Here is a 23727-nt window from a genome sequence, read left to right on the forward strand (position 1 = left end):
GAAATTTAGTGATCTATGTCTTTAAAAAGCAAAAACAAAGATGCAGTGGGAGACATCAGTGGAGTTCACGCGCATAGGTTTAGTTACCTATGATCACGCGCGTGAACTCGACAATCGATTACTATGGACTTCGACCGAAAACAGGATGTAAATACAGGTATGTGCGCTGGCTGAAATAACATCATTTTTATTCATATCTTTCACATCTACTACAGTCAGATTCACCCGTGTTCACTCTGAAGGAATCATCTAACATGGCTGTGCACTTGTAATGACACATCAAAGATGTTAAGAGGCTAAAAGCAGGTTTAAAACTTGCCCCATTGAAGTCAACAGGGTGCAAATTTTAAAAAGAGGATAACACGGTGTAGGCAACACCGATTTTTGTCATTGTTCTCTGTATTGACAGCACTCCACATTTACAAAAAAATCTCCTTTAAAGCTTGTAATGTTTTGTTGTATTTAAATCATACAAAATGCTTCAAATACCTCCACTCTATGTGAAACCCAAGGTGGTGCTAGTGGTTAAACATGTCCTTAAATCACAGAAACAAAAAACAAGCCACACCTCATCAGAACTTCTGTGGTGCAGAGGATAATCATTTGCCTTCAAACATGAGAGTCTTGGTTCAAATCCCAAACTGCTGACTTTTTCCTTCAAATAAAACAAAGCTATTAATAAAAACCCATCCATAACACCCTTCAACTCAACAGACTCAGTGGCTCAGTTGATAAAGCGTTGGGCTTTAATCAAGGAGACCATAATTCAAATCCCATTCTTGCTTATGTTGAATAGTTGTGATTATATCAAACAAAGTGGCCAAAACACCAGCTCTGAGTGTGAAAGCCACAGTGGTGCAAGTGGCTAAACACACGTTAGTTGTGAACAAGGTTGTGCTGGAGGCATGGGTTCAATCCCCACCTCAGCATGATTTATTGTAAAATCACAGCACATGTCTCAGCAAGAGATCTGTGGCTCACAGGTAAGAGCGCTGCCTCACGGTTTCAGAGGTTGCTGGTTCGATCCCAGCCAGATCTCTGCGATATGAATGAATGCTGTGGTGCGAGTGAGAAGGTGTGGGGGATCATGATCTCTCCCCTAAGCTCCCGCACGATGTCCAGCAGGGGTTATGCTTTTGACTGGAAAAAAATGAAAATGGGTAATAAAAAAAAAAACATCCGCCGTCCGCCGTCCCCCGTGGCCCTTCAAAAAGAAAACAATGGTAACCTACACATTTACACGCCAACAACACACACTGACATGTTAGAAGCATGACCTGTGCCTGAGCAGATGTCCGTCAAACAGTGAATGTGTCCACACGTCACTGGGTGTACCGGTCCAAACGCATCTCTTATTCTGTGGGGCAAAGACATAAATCAACAAAGAGGTTACTCCATACGGATATAAATTAACAAAGACGTCGCTCTATATATATAAATGTAAACTTTTATAATACCACAAACAATCTTCACTTACACATTTATTGCCCCAAAAGACATGAAGACATTACACCATTTTTTATACCTAAAATAATTTAAAAGTTAGTCTAAATAATGTTTAAAGGGGCTATATGTAGTTTTCAGCGGCCTCTAGTGGTGATGTTTCAGATTGCAACCAATACATTTACAAGCGAGTAAACGAGTACCAGCCAGACTGAGACGCAACACACCGGAGAAAGCATCACACGACATGCTGGAAACTCAGGTAAACTCCCACTGCAATGTTACAATAATAGGCTACTTTTATCAGCTTGACGTTGAACTAATGCTCCATGCTCGTACCATAATAACGTTACATTGACTGCATTTAGCCTATGTAATGTGGTGTTACATAGGTAAATTTACGGTAAGATAACGAAAACGGTTAGTGAACTACAGTGAACAATTTCAGTATTACAGTAAGACCGTAGTAAGTAACATTACTGTACTGAATATAATAGTAGTGGAATGACAAACGTTAGACAGGAGATTTAGTACATAAAATAAAAGTAACATTCTGAAGCACGCACTTTGTGTTATCCTGGAACAGTCTTATTCATTTCATGTCACATATATGTTGTAATTTACCTTGATATTTCATTACAGTTTACCATTATTTATTTTAGTTTATGATTCAAATGCCCTGCCGATGTTGATCCGATTCACGTCTGGCCTTACGAGCTTCAGCAGATAAAACTTTTTTTTGTTTTTTATCAATATGTGGAGTTTGTGTTGGAGTCTGTGTTGTGCTGGGAGCAGGTTGTTTCTTAATGTTATCAGACATGTCATAAGTTGCATAAGTCATAAGTCCATGCAGGGGCGCCACCAGGAATTTTGGGCCCCATGACAAAAAAATCTAATTGGGCCCCCTCTGCGCAGCTGTTGTCACCACATTTCTAGGACCTAACTGTCCCATCAAAAGCTTTACATAACTCTAATCAAAGGCTTGCAACTGTCTTGCTTCTTGTAGTTCAATACTAGTACTAGCACAATATTTAATGCTGTGATTTGTAAATGCAAGCCTGCAGTTCGCTATTTGATGCAAGATTAAACGCCACCATAAAAATGTCCTTAAGGCAATCCTTTACATTCTCAATGTATTTTTATTGTAAAATGAATGACATATTTAAAAAAAAGAAAAACTAAAAAAAAAACGATATATTAACTTTTTAATTAAAATAAATTAACATCATCATCTCAAAACAATGAAAACAGCAGATTTTTTAACATAACTGCACATATATGCCAACAACAAAATAAAGTTGACGTGTAAAACGGAATTTCCACACCAGGGTTATTATAGTGCTACAAAACAGATCAAGTGATCACTAAATCAATAGGTTTTTAGGTTTGGAATGATGGGAATAATAAAATCTGTATCTATAGATGTCATTTAACGGACAAAATTCAGTCTAAATGAACACATCAAACTGGATTATTTTAATATTGTCTGTAACTTACATGCAGGTTGAGGTAAGCTACTCATTGTTTCTAACTGTATCCAGTACAGACAGGAGGTTGTGTTTTTATTTTATTTTATTTGTCATGATGGTCATTATGTGAGAAAATAATTTGTGTTTGATTTCTGTCATTAATAAATATTTCATTTTCTTTTTTTTTGTTATGGTAAAAAGAGCAAGAGAGACAGGGAACCCCACACAGACTCCCTGGAATGATGCTAAGTCATTAACACAGTGTTGCTCACCTTCTTCACTGGGACAGGGAGGGGTGCAGTTATGGGGAGACTGGGGTGCTGCTGACTCGTCTGTTGTTTAGTCTAAAATTGGGCATGGACAATGATTTAATATGAATACCTTGCTAAACGTTTCCCTGCACTGATTGAATGTTGATGAAATGTAGGCTAACACTAGCCTGCAGCTAGCTAGCTTATTTCACTATGGACAACAGGTTAATACCACTCACAGACTAAAGGCTAACTTACCCACCTTTCTTGGGGAAAAACTGGGTTACAGATTGACACCCTTTCTTTTGTCTTTCCTTTGTTGAAAACCAGATTTTATTTTACTATGCAACATTGTGGTCTCTGTGTGTTTCTGGCGCATCGACTGGCTGTCTGCAAGTTTAAACACCGCGCACCGCACGCTTCTTCTTCTTCTTTGGGTTTTAACGGCAGCTTGCATCCTTGACGTTGCATTACTGCCATCTTCTGGTTCTAGTTATTTCACATATTTTTAGTCATCATATGCTTGTCATTAGTCCCGATTTTGTCAGAAAACAAATCAAATATTTAATTCCTTGTTCACTCTTACTGCAGTCAATTATACTCTTTACTCCATGTCCTATTAGTCCTATTTTTTCCATGTCTTTTATCATAACTATTCTCTGTAATTCATATTTTGAACAATTAATTAACACATGTTCTACAGTCTCAGGTATTTGACATTGATCACATCTTACATTTTAAATAGATAGCCATAATATCATAAAACATCTCCTGATGATTCTTGACCAACAGTCAGACCAACAAGTCTGTACTTAAGAGTCTGCAAGTACAGAAACAGAGTCGCTGCAAATTAAAGTTTTGTTTAACTTAGTGCTTTCTATCCATTCTAATTGCATCTCAACAGCATATACACTTAAGTGATCTGAAGTTCTCCTGCTCATCTCAATCGTCTGGCTGGGAACTACAATTGCAGCACCTGTAACTCCGGTTATTGGGTCTTTAGATCCATCTGTAAAAACTTGCTTAAAATTACTATATTTTTGGTTCACGTCTATAAAATTCACTCACCACATCAACTTGATTATTTACTATTTTGATCTGTAATACCTCTAAATCCACTATTGGAATTTCAAACTTCCAGATAAGGATATTGGGCCATACCACAGTTTTACAAAACTCCTTTCCATATACTCCCAAGTCATGTGCTGCATCATCTCCTGTCCAACCAAAACTACATTTTTTCCCCTTTCCCTTTTCCCAACTATCTTGTAATACTCTTTTGGTTGGGTGACTATCTATTTGTCCCCTTAAATTAATCCAGTAATTTACAAGCCACCGCGTACGCTAACGCAGGACCAAACCATTTCATGCAGATACAGGGGGGGTGGTCGGTAATATGAATGTTTACTTTTTGGTCAATGGGGATATTAAACTTGTATTGCCAAAATAAGTAAAATCAAAGACATCATTCATGTTATTATTATTTGAAATATACTCAATGATGATGGTTTATATAGTGTATAATATAATACATTTTTTAAATTAGTTTTTACTTATTTGTTGGGGCCCCTGTCAGTCAGGGGCCCTTGGAATTGTCCTAACTTGTCCATGGATTGAACTTGTTGGTTCAGCACATCCCACAGATGCTCAATTGGATTGAGATCTGGGGAATTTGGAGCAGGGTGCAATCAGGGCTTGCCAGCAGAACATTGCCCATGTGTGTGTGTGTGTGTGTACAGTGATTCAACTTATGCCTCCTTAAACCTGTCAGGTACTGTGTATGGTGCTTAAAAAAAAAAAATGTAAAAAAAAAAGATTCCTAATAAAACCATTAGATGTGATAATTAGAGGCCTGCAGGGTTTAAAAAAATAAATAAATAAATAAATACTAGGACAATTATATAACATTGTGCGAATAGTGTTCTTATTGATATTGTAGATAGATATAAATCATGTCCACAAGGGAGAACTGCTAAATATGCCCATTCCTGTTGAAGTTACCATTATGCACCATGACACCATTTAAGTGTTTTCTATCAGCAATCAGTTCTAGATTAAGCTAGAATATATGTACAGTACAGGTCAAAAGCTTGGAAACATTACGTTTTTTTATATGTTTGAAAGAAGTCACTAATGCTTATCAAGGCTGCGTTTATTTGATCAAAAATACAGAAAAAAAAACAGTAATATTATGAAATATTATTACAACTTAAAATAATAGTTTTCTATTTGAATATACTTTAAAAAATAATTTATTCCTGTGATGCAAAGCTGAATTTTCAGGATCATTACTCCAGTCTTCAGTGTCACATGTGACATCCAGTCTATCACATGATCCTTTAGAAATCATTCTAATATTCTGATTTATTATGAGTGTTGGAAACAGTTCTGCTGCCTAATATATTTGATGAATAAAAGGTTAAAAAGAACTGTATTTATTCAAAATAAAAAAATATTTTCTAATAATATAAATCTTCTTTACTATCACTTTTTTTTTTAATCAATTTAACACATCCTTGCTGAATAAAAGTATTGATTTATTTCAAAAAAAGAAAGAAAAACAATTACTGACCCCAAATTACTGACCAGTAGTGTATATTGTTGTTACAAAAGATTTCTATTTTTAAAAAAATTGCTGCTTTTTTTTTTTTTTTTCATCAAAGTATCTTAAAAAAGTATCACAGGTTATGAAAAAATATTAAGCAGCAGAACTGTGTCCAACTTTGATAATGAATCATCATATTAGAATGATTTCTAAAGGATCATGTGAGTAATGATCCTGAAAATTCAGCTTTGCATCACAGAAATAAATGATAATTTAAAGTATAATAAATTGAAAACCAATTATTTTAAATTGTAATAATATATCACAATATTACTTTTAATTTTTTGTATTTTTGATCAAATAAATGCAGGCTTGATGAGCAGGAGAAACTTCTTTCAAAAACATTAAAAATAGTAATGTTTCCAAACTTTTGACCTGTACATACAGTATATCTGTGATAGTATCTGTCTTACCCCATCAGTTAAGAACTGATCTGAGAGTGAGACAATTACCTGGTAGATTCCATGTTGATCTCTTGGTCAAGAACCGATTAATATCATAGTTTATATTAATATCATAGTATATATATATATATATATATATATATATATATATATATATATGAAGAGTTCAGATGCAAAAGCCTCTGAGTGCCATCTGAAATTTTCTTCTAGAATGATCATTTTTTATAAAGCTTGTATATTTAAGTTAAGTAATTTCACTTAAATGACAATTAATAGGTAATTTGCATTGCCATTTAAGTGAAATTACTGAACTTAAATATACAAGCTTGATAAAAATGATCATTCTAGAAGAAAATTTCAGATGGCACTTAGAGGCTTTTGCATCTGAACTCTTCATATATATATATAAAATATTATTACTGTGATACACTTATCGACAAAAGGAGGGAGCTAGTGACCAGTTGTTTTTGTCCAACATTTAATTAATAAATAGGGACTTTCGTTTGAGTAAGGTTAAACAAAGGTCAAAGGTTTCGGTTTCGCTCGGTAGATCCTAAAGTGCCGTTTGCCATCCGCTCCACGAGGGGCGTAAGCGAGCTCTACTTTCCGCCCGAGACCTTTGGATCCTTGGCAACATGACGCTTGAAAACAGTCGCGACAGACCGTTTTAAGGCCATGCAAGTACGGATTCCGCAGATGACAGCTCAGTGACAGACTCTTAATGTCACTCAACAGCACACATTTCAGCCCACCAGCCGACACACACTGCGATAAAGTGCAAGAATCGAGAATGTCACAAGACTCACCTGTAAGTAGCTAGCACGAATTCTTTGGCAGTTCTTATTTAGCTTAAAGTTTGAATTGAATCGTAATATAAAGGCTGCATTGTCAGCAGTTCATTTAAATCCGTGTAGTGACGCTACTTAGTTTGACGCGCTCGCCTATGTCTGTCTGGCTGTCTCTACTTCTAATACAAATAAGGTCCAAGGAATCTTAATACAAAAACATCTGCGATATACATCAAAAAAATAAAGTACAGTAAAATAAAACCGTACCCTGTCTCTCTGCAGCAGAACGAAAGCGAGTGCGGGCCGGGCCGTCGCGCGAGCAGGGAGTGGTGGCTTCACGTGAGTCTGTTGTGCATTCCTCTGCTCGCGGTGTATCTGCACATCCCTCCTCCACAGCTCTCACCTGCGCTCAACACCTGGCGCGCTTCCGGACACTTCTTCACATTCAGAGGAAATAAAATCTTTTACAAAGGTATATCAGACTTTGTTTAAGCTATACATATACACGAGATATACTCTGTTGATGTGGTAGTCTTACTGTAATTCTATTCTGCTTGTCAATAGAGTCAGTTGGTGTTGTGGGAAGCTCTGATGTCCTCCTGCTGCTTCATGGTTTTCCTACTTCTAGCTATGACTGGTATAAGGTATAAGCACAGAGCCATTTTAAAGTCATTTTCCAGTGTAAAACTGCATCAACATTTCAGAAAAGCTACTGTAAACTCAATTTAACGCAACTTGGAAGCAATTCACTAACAGTGACTTGATACTTCACTTCTGCTTTGCACTTGGTGTTCATTGTGCAGCATTTGCTCTCGTTGTCGTTTTGTAGATCTGGGATTCTCTCACTCAGCGCTTTAATAGAGTCATCGCCCTCGACTTCCTGGGGTTTGGTTTTTCGGACAAACCGGTGAGATGAAAGACATGCAGTCACTACAACTATGGTCTTTTATTATTCATAATTTGAATCATTATTTCTATCACACAAACGTCCCACCTCATGATGACACTCCAGCGACCACACCGTTACTCCATCTTCGAGCAGGCCAGTGTGGTGGAGGCCCTGATCTCTCATTTGGGGCTTTCAGAGCAGAGGATTAACCTCCTGTCACATGACTATGGAGACACTGTAGCTCTCGAGTTACTGTACAGGTGAGCTGTAAGGATCCTTCAAGCTCTCTTGTCATAGTTTAGCTTAATGCTCCTGCCAATATGATCTGGGTGGTTCTCACGTACAGTTAAACACACAGGAGTGACCATAACAGGAACGGACACGTCACCATAAACAGCCTCTGCCTCTCAAATGGAGGTACATTAAATTTGTATTCATTCTTAATTAAATATATATATATATATATATATATATATATTTATATATATTCTTTCAGATAACAAAAGTCTGATTAGAGATCCTTAACATTATGTAAAAACTGAAAATATTTTCTCTTTTTTTTCAATCTTTAAAGGTATATTCCCTGAGACTCATTATCCAAGATTCCTTCAGAAAGTGAGTGTGACGCTTTAAAATACACATTTGTTTTCATTTGTGAACTGAGAAGTGAATATTTCTAATCTTTTGTCATCTACAGGTGCTGAAGGACTCAGGCTTCATTTCACCTGTACTTACTCGCCTAGTAAACTACCAGCTTTTCTCTAGAGGGTGAGTTGACCGTCTGGAATGGGATTGGTGTATAGCTTTATGCTTTCTAGTACACAGTTCAAAGTATTCGTTGTAATAAATCATTGTTTATAGGTTGTGGCCTAACACCTTCAATTGCAAATATTATATGTATTCACCCTACAGAATAAGGGATGTGTTTGGACCGTACACCCAGCCAACAGAAGCAGAGTTCTGGGACATGTGGACAGGCATTCGCTTTAACGATGGAAATCTAGTCATGGACAGGTGTCCAAGCTTTTCCATGTGTTGCATCTGCAGTGCTTTGCTTGTAATGACAACCGTCACAAACAATCCTTTGTTTTGTCTCGCCCAGTGTCCTGCAGTACATTAACCAGAGGATGAAACACAGAGAGAGATGGGTGGGGGCTCTAACCTCGTCTTCAACACCATGTGAGTACACACACCATTCGAGTACACACACCATTCATTCAGTGGTATAAAGTGCTGGAGAAGCCGTCATGCTACCAGACTGAAGTGATTCGCTGTGGGCAGTACTATTGAGGCTAAGTAGTTTAATCCATTGAAAAGCACTGCAGAAGCTGCTTAGCCCATCTGCACCCCAGGCAATATGCGTTTGAGGTGAGGTGACAGCATATATTAAGTGAACATTCACGTAGTTATAATATATTATACATGCAATGCAGCAGGATAAGCATTTTAACACTCATACTATAGGATGGTTCAGTTGGTTCTTATTTCTATTAAGAGTTATAAATAGTTTTGTGCTTTGGAAGATTAGTTGATAAATCACTTCAGGCTGTGTACTGTGGCCGTACAAAATTATGAACGTGTTTCTTTGTAAAGATCACTGATTTATCCAATTTTAACTTTGTAGTGCACATGATTTATGGACCCCTAGATCCAGTTAATCCACATCCCCAGTTTATCCAGCTCTACCAGTGAGTATATATGTCAGTTTATATTTATTATCGCTATTTAAACTAACTAAATTATGATTTGTATCATTACTAAATGAGAAATGTCTTGACTTTTTTTTTTTTTTTTTTTTTTTTTTTTTTTACATGCATAGGTTTTTTCTCCCTTAACTTTTGTTAAAAACATTGGTTGTTGTTGTATATAATGATATTAAAGTAAGTAACAGTGGGATTTGAACTCAGGACTCCAAGATTAAAACAGAACCTGAGCCACTGAATCTGACATGCTGATTGAGTGTTTGGATGGAGAGCTTTGTTTTATATGCTTAAAAAAATGTGGGATTTAAACTCAGGATTCTGGTTATAAAACACAGAGCTTTATCTTTTGAACCACTGAGATTGTACTATTTATTGTCCGCTTTGAAAAAATCTTGATGAAATAAATGTAGTAAAGAAATTTTGGGATTCAAACCAAGACTTTCTTGTACAAAAGAATAAAGATTTTTAGCACTTGTAATTGTGAAAGAACATTTTCTTCTTAATATAATTTTAAAACATGATATTCAAAAGGTTACTAATGCATTTGCTCTTGACTGAACCTTAATCCTTTAAGTTAAAAGCACATACCCACCACACCAGTGTCTCCCAACCAACAGTACACATTTTCTATGTCCCCCTTTACCTAGGGTGACCATACGTCCTGTTTAACCAGGACATGTCTGGCCAGGATTTCGAGATCGCCCAAAATGCCCGGGATTCGGCTTTTGCTTTCTACAGTCACCATTCATTATGTTTACATTATTACATTATTTGACACTGACACGTACGTGCCAGCTTTGCAGGTCATGCATTCTGCTTCACACGGATCCCGATTGAGACGAAAACACAGGAATTTTCTTAGCAATGCTAAAACGCACATCAACCGATCACTTGTTTAGCGTTCATGTAAACACTACATTCAGATTCACCAATCGTAATTAATTCAGTCCTATTGAATCAAAAGGTGTGCATGTAAACAAAATGAATGGCGACGAGAAAGCAAAAGCCGTATCCCGGATATTTTGGGCGATCTCGAAATCCCGGCCGGACATGTCCTGGAATATGGTCACCCTACCTTTACCTGATCCATCCATTTCAGTTCTTGGAATATCTACTAACGAGCTGATGAGTTGAATCAGGTGTGTATAATTAGTATGTTTAAAATGTGTACTGTTGGTGTGCCTCCAGGAACAGGTTGGGAAACACTATTGGTGAATGTAGAGGGTTAGTTCTTTATTATTGGTAAAAATTTCAAGTGGGAACTTAGCATATAAGCCAAGATAAAACTGCTATACTGTGACAAACAGAAAAGACAGATCAAGCTGTCTCTTTAGGAAAATGGGCACTATAACATAGAAATGTTTTATAATCACTTTTCCCCTCTCTATTCCTCACCTACAGGAAACTAGTTCAAAGATCCACAGTATCGGTTCTAGATGAGCATGTGAGTCATTATCCACAGCTGGAGGATCCCACAGGCTTCATTAATGCCTACCTTAGCTTTATCAACTCATTCTGAGCAAGAGAGTGATGTGATCATTCTGAATATTGCTCCTGTGAAGATGTTGTTGGAAAATATTCCAATACATTTATTAACAAACCGTAAAGTATGCCAGTCACGTTTATAAATGCATGAAACAAAGTATTGTACCAAATAATCTTTACAATTGTCAAGAGTTTGCTGAAATACAATATGCCATTACTTGTAAATACATTTGTGTTCAAAGCATGAATGATTTTATTCAAATAAAAAAAAAGTCTTTGTATGAATTGTCATGTTTTGTGTAGGGAAAAAAACAAGTCTTGTACTCTTCCAGACTTTTTATTAGTGATAAATGATAGGTTTGTTTTAAAGGACTATTTCCCCCGAGCCATGACACAAGGCCAAAACAGCAACAATGATTAGATGTCTTCCACATGAATTTAAGTGGCACAATATTTTAGAAATCTCAGAACAGATCAAATACAGAAACAGGATGTTATAGAGGATTCATGTTAAGCCACAAAGATGGTTGTGTGAAACATTATAGAGCTACTATATAGATGCATATAAAAGGACAATGACCCAGATTGATTGGCATGTGACCAGGTCACTCACATCGCTCGTTTATCCGACAGACGCCAGGATGACGTCGACCACACTCTCGTCTGTGCTCCTTACGGTCACCTGCATAGTGACCCCATCAGCCAGCGCCAGACGCGCCCTCACCAACACGTCATGACCTCCCCTAAACACACCTTCAGAAACACGATCATTAATCATCAGTCAGGTTAGAAATAGAGAAAATGAATATCTAATGCACATTTCAAGACCTGAAACTCACAGAACAAAAAACTGGATTGATGAAATCGGTACAAACCTGCTAAGACCAGAACATGCGAGTTCTTGTTTTCAGGAACTTTGTCTGAGCGTTCACAAGGCTGCATGCCCAAGAAGCTGATGATGTTATTTACCGCCTCTGTGAAGATAAACACAATCAAGAGATGATTATTTCTACAGCCACAAAACTCTTATCAAACATACATTTATTTGACATTCTTATATATGGTCATTAGGATATTAAAGTTGATTTTAATCAAACTGACCTTCTAGAGTTCTGACTGTGGCCAAAGCAAACGTCTCTTCCTTCTCAAACTCGTCTCCGATCTCCTCCCACGCCGCGCCGAAGTTCGGCTTTAACACCTTCTGTATGTGGTCAGCGACTGTTACCTCTAAATCTTCCAGCTAGGATGAAAATGCGAGATTGAGTGAGGAATGGCCGCTGATAATCTTCCTGTTTTTTTTTGTTTGTTTTTTTACCATGAATTGATTTTGAAAATTCACATACCACATATTCATCATCATAACCGTCATCATCAGGCTCTCCCGTGTTGGGATCACAATCCCGGACTAGATATTTCATTGTACAGCTGAACGTGCAAGAGACTAAGACAAATGCAAACAATTCAAAACGTGTCAACTTTCGTAAGTACTTTAAATACATCAAAGCGAGCAGTTTAGTCTGTAATGTACCATTTACACAGAATGCGTTTAAAAATGTAAGACGTGGGGTAGCAAAATGAAAAAAAGAGCTAAATGTAGACAGGTTGAACTTCTTTCAACTTGAGCACTACAGTTTTAGAATGCCGTTTTCATGTGCAAGCCACTAAAAAAGATGTGAGTTACATAAAAAAAATAACCGAAAAAGTTATTTTCGGGAAGCAAAAATACATTCTGTGTGACATACCTGCTGTGGGGTCATCCTCCGGTAACCGGACCAGACTGTAGCAGGAGCCAGGCTGGCTGTAGGGGAGGTTAGGTGCAGGTACGTAATGTAGCACCTCGTAGGCCTCTGACGGCTCCATCTGGACCATAACCCGCTGCAGCAGCTGGTCGTTCAGCGTGTTGGTGCAGTCGAACTGGAAGATCATGTGATTTGCAAAAGTGTGTTTGATGCAGCGCACTACATATTCCGTCTCTGCTTCTGTTAACTGAACCGGCTCTGATGACTTGAACAGGGGACCCAGACCCTTGAATTCTGGGATGGCTGCAAGTTGATCTGAGAGAAAAAAATAAGGGAGGAAAAACGTGGCACAGTTTGCTTCAAACTCTGGTTTAACGGTGCCGCACACATCGCTTTGCTGATTAGCTAATCGTCTTACCTTGGTAAATGTCTTGGCGTGAAGGTGCAAGCTTTTCAGGTAGTTTGCTTGTTGCAACGGGTGCGATTTCTGGCATGAAGGAGAAAAATAAAGTGAACTTGTGCAATTTGAGTAAGCTTTGCAATTTAGCCAAAAAAAGGTTAAAGACATAGGAAGATTAGCATCTAAATCAGATGCCAAACAATGGTATACAGTAAACAAAAATGAGCATACGTAATTATGGATTATATTGAGTAATAGTCTAGTTATTGGACTCTGGTTCATAAGTAGTGTGGAAATCTATTCACACCTGTTTTCTGTTCGGTGATGGGTGCAGTAGCCAAGGGAACGGTCTTCATGTCAAATGGTTTCTCAGAGGGCTCTAGTGTGTACTGGTGGAGGGATTTCTCCAGTCCAGGAACAGATACGGACAGACCTGCGAACAAACGGTTCAACAACCATTATTCAACCATGACACAACTTTAATGCAGAATAAATAAATAAAAATTCACACCACAACCACAAACGTTTATCACTCTCATCAGCATATCAGATACACAATAAGAATCTTAACTATGCAGAACAATGGAAACCCACACAAAACAACCACTGCAACACAAACCCTCACCATTGAAGATGTATGCGGCATTCAAGGCCTTCTGCTTCTGCTGAAGGACATTCATGTAGAATGTGGCTCTGTCTCTCACCTCATCATCACTGTCCATCATACACCTATCAAACACACACACACTTTAGCAAATCGCATATTAACGCATTTCGGTATGGATGGGCGATAAGCAACATTATGATAAAAATTCTATTTTATTTTAGTAGACAAACATGGAACAGTGATAAAAAAAAAATGAAAAAGTAATGAAAAGGTCAGTATACCTTAAATGGATAGTTCACCCAAAAATTTAAATTCTGTCATTAATTACTCACCCTCATGTCGTTCCAAACCAGCTACACAACTGACACCCACTGACAGTTTGACGCTTCAAAAAGAGATCGTAAAACTAATCCATATGAATTGAGCGGTTTAGTCCAATTTTTTCTGAAGAAACACAATCACTTTATATGATGAACAGATTTAATTTAGGCTTTTATTCACATTTAAACATTCATCAACTCGCACATCAGTTGTGGTAAAGGAAAGCTCAAGCATGTTCACTTGACGTTCATTCTCATCTGTTACGCAGCTCGTTTGAGCTTCCGCAAGAGGTTTGTTCTCACGAGTCAAGTAGGTTCGGTTGAGCTTCTGTTCATGTTCGCTGATCGATGTTTATACGATCTCTTTATGAACTTTTTGAAGTGTCAAAGTTTCAGTTGCGTAGCTGTCAATGAAGGGACAGAAAGCTCTCGGATTTCATCCAAAAGATCTTAATCTGTGTTCCGAATATGAATGAAAGTCTTGCGGGTTTGAAACAACATGAGGGTGAGTAATAATTAATTATTACTATAATAATTAAATTGATAAAATTTTGGGTGAAGTAACCATTTAATGAGCAAAAATAAATAAGAAAAAAAATTTGCCATTTACATCATTTTTAATCCAATGATGAGTTTCTTTTTTTAGGTAAAATATTGTTTTATTTTCTGTTTTGCATTGTTTCTTTTTAATCCAATCAAATGAGGATTTTCTCTTTTTAGTTTAACAAACATTTGCACTGATTTCTCAACATCTTTGGCAATTTCCTAACTCTAATACTCAAATTACCAATATAAATCACCCACTCCCCCCCCCCCCCCACACACTTTCTGCCAGTAAAGGCCTACCTCTGCATCAGGACCAAGACGCTTGGCAGCAGGTCATCATTTTGAGCCCCAAACTTGGCCAGCGCACTGACCGCAGCTTTGAAGAAAAACGTGAGAGGAGAGTCAGGGCAGAAGAATGCCTAAATGTCCTAAAGCTCAGTCTCTGAAGCTGATTAATTACAGATTATCAGGCCTGCTTAAATTTACTCCAACTAGCAGTCAGACAGCAGTTAATTATTTGGACGCGTGTCGCTCAAACAAAAAAACCTGTACTACTGCATCGCAAACACACACATCCTGAGATCTTAAGGTGACACGAGCAGGTTTTATAAGCTCTTTGCAAGGAGGTTAAGGCACAGGTCAAAGGTCATACGAGATTACTCACCTGCCCGCACCGCCTCACTCTCTAGCACCACACGGTTGAAGATGAAACGGATGTATTTGGAGGGGGTGGGGGTACGTGGCCCCTCTTTCCCCAGCAGGTGGAGGATCTTAGTGGCCAGGACGGTGTGCTCGCAGTCCTCGATAAACTCACACAGGTGAGCCAGGCCTGTCTCCTTACTCTCTGGGTTTTCCTCTATGATGCTGATGATACAGTCCACGATGGCTCTCTTGTAATCAAAGCCACCCTGTAAAAGAAAAGAAAAATGAAATCTGACGCTTCTAATTTAAAAATATGTTCAAAACTGTTGGTGCTAATTAAGTAAAATACAGATACAAATTAAAACAGGTATTAAGAATATCAGTATAAAGAAAAGCCTAAAGACTAAGAGAGATTACAAGACTTTATCTTAACAACAGAAGAACAAATGTTCTTGAATGAACTTACATCATCTCTAAGCATGTTTGAAAGGAAGTTCATCATCACGCTGTGTTTTCTGGGATACTTCTGGCACAGAGCACTGATGGCCTGGACCACAACCACCTGGAAAACACACACACCATTTAGTTATGAAAACACATTGTTTACTGGAACATTATCACATAGACCAATTATTTAAAAGGTACAATATGTGCAAATTAATAAAATATTAAACTCCCGAATATGCATCTAAAACAGATGTTTGCTCTCTAATTTGCTGTCTGGGTGATGAAGTCACCTTGAACTCATCCGAGATCTCAGAGACGAAGGAGGAGATCTGTTTCATGAGACGGTCCACGCTGCTCTCGCTGCCAGTCTTCAGCAGGGTGGTGATGGCCAGGGTGGCGATGCTGCGGTTCGAGTCAGTGATCAGGTTCTCCAGGTCCAGGTTGCATGCGGTCACTGCTGATGGATGCTTCATTGCCACCTGTTGGAACATTTGTTGTTCAAAAACATTTGTTACTTGAAATAAAATAAGATCTCGGCAAGGCTACATGTCCTAATTTTAAGTTAGTTTAACAAACTAAAATAAAAACTATATAAACATGTAAAAAAAAAAAAAAAATCTAATTCAAATCTTTAATAAGAAATATATTAGTATTTCAATGATCCTAAAATAACACTGGTGTGAAAAAGAGCACATTTTTGCACAATTTCTGTGATAAAAGGGTGATAGCAATGTGTCTTTGAACATTAGAATGTGTTCTTTGGTCTCCATGTAGTAGTTGTTGATAATGCAATGGTTTACAAATGAAATCCTATTCAAACAGACAGGAAAAACTAACCTTATTAAGGGTCCGTACAGCTGCATATCGCAGGGCTGCTTTGGGAGAGCTGCAAAACAGCTGGAGAACTATGGAAAGAGAGAGAGAGAGAGAGAGAGAGAGAGAGAGAGAGAGAGAGAGAGAGAGAGAGAGAGAGAGAGAGAGAGAGAGAGAGAGAGAGAGAACAAAATGAATTGAACATCTAGTGTACTTTGTCTAGTGCGCTGGTTAGAAAGCAAAAAGGTAGCAGCAAGAAGTAAAATGCACAAGACTAACCGGACACAGCAGGAGCCAGCTCACGAGCGGTACAGTTGGGCATGTGGACGATGGCGGAGGCCGCTTCATAAACCACCATCTCATGTTTATTCCTCAAGCAGCTCTCAATGAAGTCAAACAGAGGGCTATCGTGCCTGTTAAAACAACATATGTAGACAGACTAAGGGCCAGATTTACTAAACAAGGCAAATTAGACTGAGAACAAAATTCCAAAAAAGCACAGATGGGAGTGGAAAATTCTGCGTGTGATCTGACGCAGCCGGATCATTTCCATAATGACCAACGCAATCTAACAAGAGCAGCACGCTTTTTTTGGCACGTAAATTATGCCGAAAAAAAAACGAGTAAATTGACTAGCGCAAACCTTAGTAAATCACATTGCATGATTTATTTAAATACTCTCCTCCTATAAATTTTGCATCTGAAAGGTAAACTACTAAAGCATATGCAATGGTCAGCCACAAAAATAACCCTGTCCACGCCTTTTCAGCACTATTTTTTCATTGCGTGTCTTTATTAAATCCTGATAGTAGTTTTTTAACACCAAAAGAGGGTTTGTGCTGGTGCAAGATGTTAGTAAATCTGGGCCTAAGTAAGTCTACATTATAAGCAACTGCATGATGATGTTAATAACGCCTAAAAAAGCTAATGTCTGTCAAACACACATACCCTCCATCCGTCTCCTCCAGCAGCTTACTGGCAATGCGAATCATCATGCAGTAAGCAAACGGAGACTTGAGGCCAGATTTGGTGAATTTGTTGAGCATCTTGGTCACAGCCAGACGGTCATTCTTCCTCAAGTGGTACAGAAGACCCAGAGCATGGTACTGTGCAGAGAGATCCCAATTTATTAAAGACAGACAGGCCCCCAACTCACAAGACAATGGATGCAAGCATCTCACTAACCTGCACCATGATGTTATCACTTGAAGCCGCCTCCTGAGCTTCATTGACCCAGCGTTTTACCACATCAAAACTCATCTTCACCATGTGCTGTAAAACAAATACAGAAACAAACAGGATAGCTACATTATCCAGGACTAAGTGTAATAAACAGTTAAGTGAAAACAGACTAGTGATTGGCTAATACTATTCAGTTTAGCGCCATTTTAAAATATTAATAAATACTTTAATAGTGCATAAATAATACTAAAATAACACTGGGCACTAGGTTGTGATCTTACCAGTGAGGAGACGAGAGCAGAGCTGGACACGCTGGGCACTTTGTCCACGATGGCCTGTTTCATGTATCGTTCAATAGCCTGCAGCATGGTGGTCTGGTGGACAAGATTGAAGAAGCACAATTGAAAGGATCATTTACATCAGTTCCATTGTAGTTTATTTCTCACTGATAGAAAATAAAGTCAAATGAGTTTTCAGACAGTTGAGACTCACATCAGTGATCCTGCAGAGAGCTCTGATTGCCGGGCCTCTGTAAACATCCTCTTTACCAGTCATGTCCTTTGTCAAGCTGAGACACACACAAAACATTCATCATTAAATAACAATGTTTACACACTAATGCACATATTATAAAAACGATATAGTTTTCTTAAAATAAGTACAGCGGGGGGTGTTTGTATATTGTTTTTTTGGTGATTTTTTTCCTTTTATTGTGACAGGATAGTGGAGAGTTGACAGGAAGCGAGGTGGGAGAGAGACAGGGGACGGGATTGGGAAAGGTCCACGAGCCGGGACTCGAACTCGGGCTGCCCGAGCGCAAAGGCGCTACATGTCGGCGCGGTGACCACGAGGCCATTGGCGCCGACAGCATTTTTTTTTTACTCAAGAAACACTGACGTAAAATATTTATACTTAAATATATATATATTTATACTTATATATATATATATATATATATATATATACACTAATGTTTTGCCTAAAATAGCCTAAAATGTGCATAGCACTTCTTCTTTTTTTATTAACATGAGATTTTTGTCCAAATGACAGAAAAAAACTGAGTGCCCACATAGCTACAGTAAACTTTATAACCCGTTAATTGAGGAAAAGGTATCGCAATGCACTGAAAAGTAGCGTTTTTGGAGATACAAGGTTGGTTACGGAGGTTAACATTTCCACCCGACATTGACGATATTGTAATTACAAATAAGAAATACACTGCTATGGCAAAATGAACTGCTCACCTGCTTGTAACGATGATCACATCCTCTGAGATGTTGGCCATCTCCTTTATGGTCAGGTAACACATTCTTCTCAGGGTTTGCTAAAAGATTAGGCAAAAGCAAAATAAATTTTCACTTAAACAGCTCTATGGCAAGAACAGCACATTATTTGCATAAATTATTAATAGCTGCAACTCAATAACTAAAATAAGTATTTATCAGTGTAAATTTATATGATTAATTATTTACTATTATAGTTTTTATTCATATTTTTAATTTATTTATTTTGAGTTATTTTTCCAGTTTTGATTTTAATTTTAGTTTTTAGTCATTTTGTTCTTTGTTTTTATCCTTTTTCTTTACCATTCCTATTTAGGGTTAATTTTTTTTTGAAAGTTATTTTTTAGTTTTTATTTACTTCAACAAAGTTATTTCAATTAGTTGACAAGGCTAATTCTAATTGACATTTTAAGTTTTCATCTAATATTTAATTTTGTTTTATTGCAGCTTTATTTCAATTAACAGAATGTTTTTTTAATAGTTTTAATTAACAATAACATTGGTGGTGATGCACAGATTTATCAGCCATATCTGCACCGGCCAATAACTGTCTGCTTGGCTGATTAACAAAAGTGTTATGCACCCCCTTGTGTCAAATTCAAAAACATAATAACATTTTGTTCATTTTGTGTAAAAAAAAAATGTTTTTTAAAAAAAGTGTGTATAATTTTATTGCTGTCATTAATTATATTAAAATGATATTTACTGACATTTATTATATTATTCCATAATGCAATATGCATGTATTGGCTTCCATGATATAGGTTTAGCCTTTTAAAAAAAAAAAGTAACTCTAGTAACACACTACTAAAACACACTAGTAAAAACCAGTAAATAGGGTTGCAAATAAAGTGTCTTACATCATTAGACTGGAACAGCCTAGTCATGGCAAAGAAAGCTTCAGTGGCTTCTGTGGTTCCAAAGTGCTCACCCTGAAAAAATGAAGGAGTTTAGAGATGAATCAGTCCATAGAGAAAGAGAGATGCAGTAGTGTAAAACTGCTGAAAAAGTAAGATATAATCACATACCTGGTTGAGCAGGTAGATGATCTTCGTCAGGATGTGCAGACATCTTCTCGGATTGATGGGTGTCTCGTTGAAGATCCGAGCCTTTGAAACAAACATGCAATTTAATGTACAGTACTAAAGAAAAGTTCAGATCATTTTAAGATTCAAATGCATCAAACTCACCTCCTGTAGTACAGCGCTTTTCTCCAGATGCTGAAAGGGGTTTGAGCCACTTCCTAAACGCATAAGAACAGATCTGTCAATCAACTAAAGGTTTGTGCCTTCATTCAGATATATAAGGTAATAGTTTAAGTTAAGGTAATAACCTTTAAGTTATAACTCATATAATGCCATTTCTTCAAGAAAAGTGCTCATAGAGCAGCATCTATATGTGGCTCTTTGCCACTGCAAAACAACAATATTAGTTACATTTAGTAACCATTTAGTAAACCAAAACAAAAGATTTGGATCTTCTGAATCTGAACTGTCTGAAGATTATAGTGCCTTATAAATAAAAGTTGTTACGACAAGAGAGATGTAACTTAGTCCCTTTGCAGCCTTTTAATCGACTTCAATCAGAAATTCCCTTTAAATATACGGAATACAAAGCTTATGGAGAAAAAACACGAAGCAAATGTTAGATGATCTTCGTTGACAAGCTTGCAAAATGAATATAGATAAATAAAGGCTACTGCTAGCACATTAGCTTCCTCAATAAAGATCAATTAAACTCATACTGTAGAATACAGCAAAAGTCACATAGCTGCTACTAACGTTACTAGTTAATCCACCACTCACATTAAGTATAAAACTGAAACATGTACATAAATCGTTAGTGTTAAACAAGTGTATTTTTTTTCCAGTTGCAGATGTGCTGTGGCCTGCAGAGACGCTCTTCCTTAGCAAAACAACCGACATCATTTCGGCCACTGAAATAAGCTGTTTATCATATGATACAGACTTGATCATGTGTCAGCATTGATTTAATAATGATCTTACCAGACTCCTCGTCCTTCTTGTCGAATTTCTTGATCATTTTGCTGAATGTTTAAGAGCAGTAAACGAGATGATCAGACAGTCATTCACGCTCTTTTCCTCCACGTCAACCAGAGTGACGTGTATCGTGAGCTGGCGGAGGTGGAGCTCACTGAGTTCACACTTCAAAATAAAGGTCTATGCTTAAAAGTCGAGATGACAATGAAGAGGTTTGTTTTCTTCGTACGTTCCAGAAAAAAAGAATATATATGTGTGTGTGTGTGTGTGTGTGTGTGTGTGTGTGTGTGTGTGTGTGTGTGTGTGTGTGTCAGAGGTGGACAGTAACAAAGTACATTTACTTGAGTAGCCTACTGTACTTAAGTACACTTTTTGAGTATCTGTACTTTACTTGAGTATTATCTTTTCTGGAAACTTTTTACTTTAACTTCACTACATTTGAAAGACAAATATCATACTTTTTACTCCACTACATTTCTGTCAAGGTCCTTGAGTAGAAAGTAGTAACGTCAGTCAGGGGATGATTTTGGTTTGGAAATGAAAGTCGGGTTGACGTCAAAACCCGACGTCAGATTTACGTCAAAACCCGACGTCAGATTTACGTCAAAACCCAACGTCAGATTTACGCCAGAACCCGACGTCAGATTTACGCCAGAACCCGACGTCGGACAGACGTTGGATTTTGGTTGGAAATGAAAGTCGGGTTGACGTCAAAGCCAAAAAACTAAGCCAAGGGCACTATTTGAGGGAACAGCCATTTGTGTGTCCGAAACCATTGTGAACGTTATTGAGTGACTTATTCAATCTCATATTCAATCCCACTACTGGAACTGTGTTCTAGAAATAAATGTGATATTGATATGAGGGTAGGCAGGCATAGTTTCAGAGGCATACGGTAGGCTACTGTAAGTATTACATTCAACAATGCAACAATAATAAAACAATGCATTGACATTTACTTTTTACTTTTGATACTTAAGTACTTTTAAAAACGAGTACTTCTGTACTTTTACTTAAGTAAGAATCGGTCTTTACAACTTTTACTTGTAACGGAGTAATATTTGACCAGTAGTATCTGTACTTTCACTCAAGTAAGGAAGTTGTGTACTTTGTCCACCTCTGGTGTGTGTGTGTGTGTGTGTGTGTGTGCATATAAAATACATATAAAGTAAATATAAATATGTACATTTATATATAGGCTATACATTTAAAATCTGAAAATATGTTACAAATACATATTATAATTCACAAACACATATTTTAATGGTGTGTAAATTAAATATAAATGATAAATTATGTGTGTGTGTGTGTGTGTGTGTGTGTATATATGCTATAAATGATAAATGATATATGTGTGTGAGTGTGTGTGTTTGTATATATATGTGTGTGTGTGTGTGTGTGTGTGTGTGTGTGTGTGTGTACATATAAAATACATATAAAGTAAATATAAATATGTACATTTATATATATATACATTTAAAATATGAAAATATGTTACAAATACATATTATAATTCACAAACATATTTTAATGGTGTGTAAATTAAATATAAATGATAAATTATATATGTGTGTGTATGTATATATATATGTTATAAATATAAACGATAAATGATATATGTGTGTGAGTGTGTGTGTGTGTGTGTGTGTATATATATGTATATATATACATATGTGTGTGTGTGTGTGTGTGTGTGTGTGTGTGTGTGTGTGTGTGTGTGTGTATACATTTAAAATATGAAAATATGTTACAAATACATATTATAATTCACAAACACATCTTTTAATGGTGTAAATTAAATATAAATGATAAATTATGTGTGTGTGTATACACACAAACACACACACACACACACACATAATTTATCAATTATATTTATATTTAATTTACACACCAGTAAAAGACTATGTGTTTGTGAATTATGTATTTGTAACATATTGTCATATTTTAAATATTTATAATTGTTTAAATATAATATTAACCTTTATCATTTGTTCTGAGACCAGACTTTGGAAAATGAATCTAAAAATTTTGTCTTCACCAAAATGTAGACTTAAATCTTACAAAAGTGATCGAATGGATATTTTTAATTCAGAACTGTTGGCCTGTAACAGATTATTGTATGGACTAGTCTGTTTGGAATGATGTTACAAAAAGTTGTGAATATGGTGCGATGATTTAAAAATAAATGTGCTACAGTAGCTAAGTGTATCAAGTTGCTATTATTATTTCATTTTCAAATCCTTGACTTGCAAACATCTACATTGACTTCTGCGTGTCCCTGGATCAATAACTTTGGGCCTGAATGGGTTAAACCTGTGAAAACAGACTATTGAAAGATGCGTAACACAGAGAAAATTCCCTTCGAAATAATATGCTTCCAGTGGACGCTTTGTTTTCATTTGCATTTATTTATTTATTTAACGAAAAAAATAATTATTTTCAGTACAAAAATATTCGACTGTCGGTTTTATCAACCTATCTTCCTATAGAGCGGTATTTTCAATAATAATCAGTTCACCTTTCATTGATTTGTACAGATAAATTGTGTGAATATGAAAGAGGATTGGCAAAATATGTCGTACTTCCCTCTGAGACGCAATATGATACTCCAAACATGCATGTCTCTTTTAAGCTTGAGCATTCAATTTGACCTACCAAACAATTGTTTTGATTACAAATGTCATACGAGTCTCACTGCTAAGCCAATT

General features: G+C 36.8%; 3 protein-coding genes across 30 annotated transcripts in view; 1 reads left to right on the forward strand and 2 right to left on the reverse strand.

Annotated features, from left to right (window-relative positions):
* Positions 1–7354, reverse strand: part of LOC311080911 (uncharacterized protein) — a 34722-nt gene extending 27368 nt beyond the window's left edge. For 19 of the 28 annotated variants that reach the window (XR_014605742.1, XR_014605743.1, XR_014605744.1 and 16 more), the window contains exons 1-4: positions 3426–3595; positions 3185–3256; positions 982–1357; positions 569–655 (exon numbers count right to left, since the gene is read on the reverse strand). The gene's annotated coding sequence lies outside the window, so the exon portion shown is untranslated. Of the gene's footprint in view, positions 1–568; positions 897–981; positions 1358–3184; positions 3257–3421; positions 3599–7227 lie in introns of those variants that run through there. The other 9 variants (XR_014605741.1, XM_084111140.1, XM_084111129.1 and 6 more) reach the window with 8 other exon arrangements.
* Positions 6771–11322, forward strand: mest (mesoderm specific transcript). Its single transcript, XM_084111106.1, has 12 exons — positions 6771–6980; positions 7243–7432; positions 7525–7604; positions 7790–7867; positions 7973–8109; positions 8208–8266; positions 8424–8464; positions 8547–8617; positions 8762–8863; positions 8952–9028; positions 9474–9537; positions 10954–11322. The coding sequence occupies exons 1-12, from the start codon at positions 6894–6896 to the stop codon at positions 11069–11071; spliced, it is 1104 nt and encodes a 367-aa protein (XP_083967232.1). The 5' UTR covers positions 6771–6893; the 3' UTR covers positions 11072–11322.
* Positions 11323–11355: 33 nt separating this feature from the next.
* Positions 11356–21171, reverse strand: copg2 (COPI coat complex subunit gamma 2). Its single transcript, XM_084111105.1, has 23 exons — positions 21023–21171; positions 20207–20259; positions 20045–20125; positions 19877–19948; positions 18978–19057; positions 18226–18301; positions 18015–18107; positions 17737–17823; positions 17500–17657; positions 16831–16964; positions 16576–16643; positions 16029–16217; positions 15758–15853; positions 15314–15557; positions 14950–15025; positions 13802–13905; positions 13484–13609; positions 13195–13263; positions 12780–13091; positions 12381–12478; positions 12139–12277; positions 11913–12011; positions 11356–11790 (listed from the first exon to the last, which is right to left on the reverse strand). Exons 1-23 carry the CDS (start codon positions 21057–21059, stop codon positions 11660–11662), a joined length of 2622 nt encoding a protein of 873 aa, XP_083967231.1. The 5' UTR covers positions 21060–21171; the 3' UTR covers positions 11356–11659.
* Positions 21172–23727: the final 2556 nt, after the last annotated feature.

Source organism: Abramis brama (genome assembly GCF_963993115.1).
Source record: "Abramis brama genome assembly, chromosome: 4".
In the NCBI taxonomy this organism is placed as follows: Eukaryota; Metazoa; Chordata; class Actinopteri; order Cypriniformes; family Leuciscidae; genus Abramis; species Abramis brama.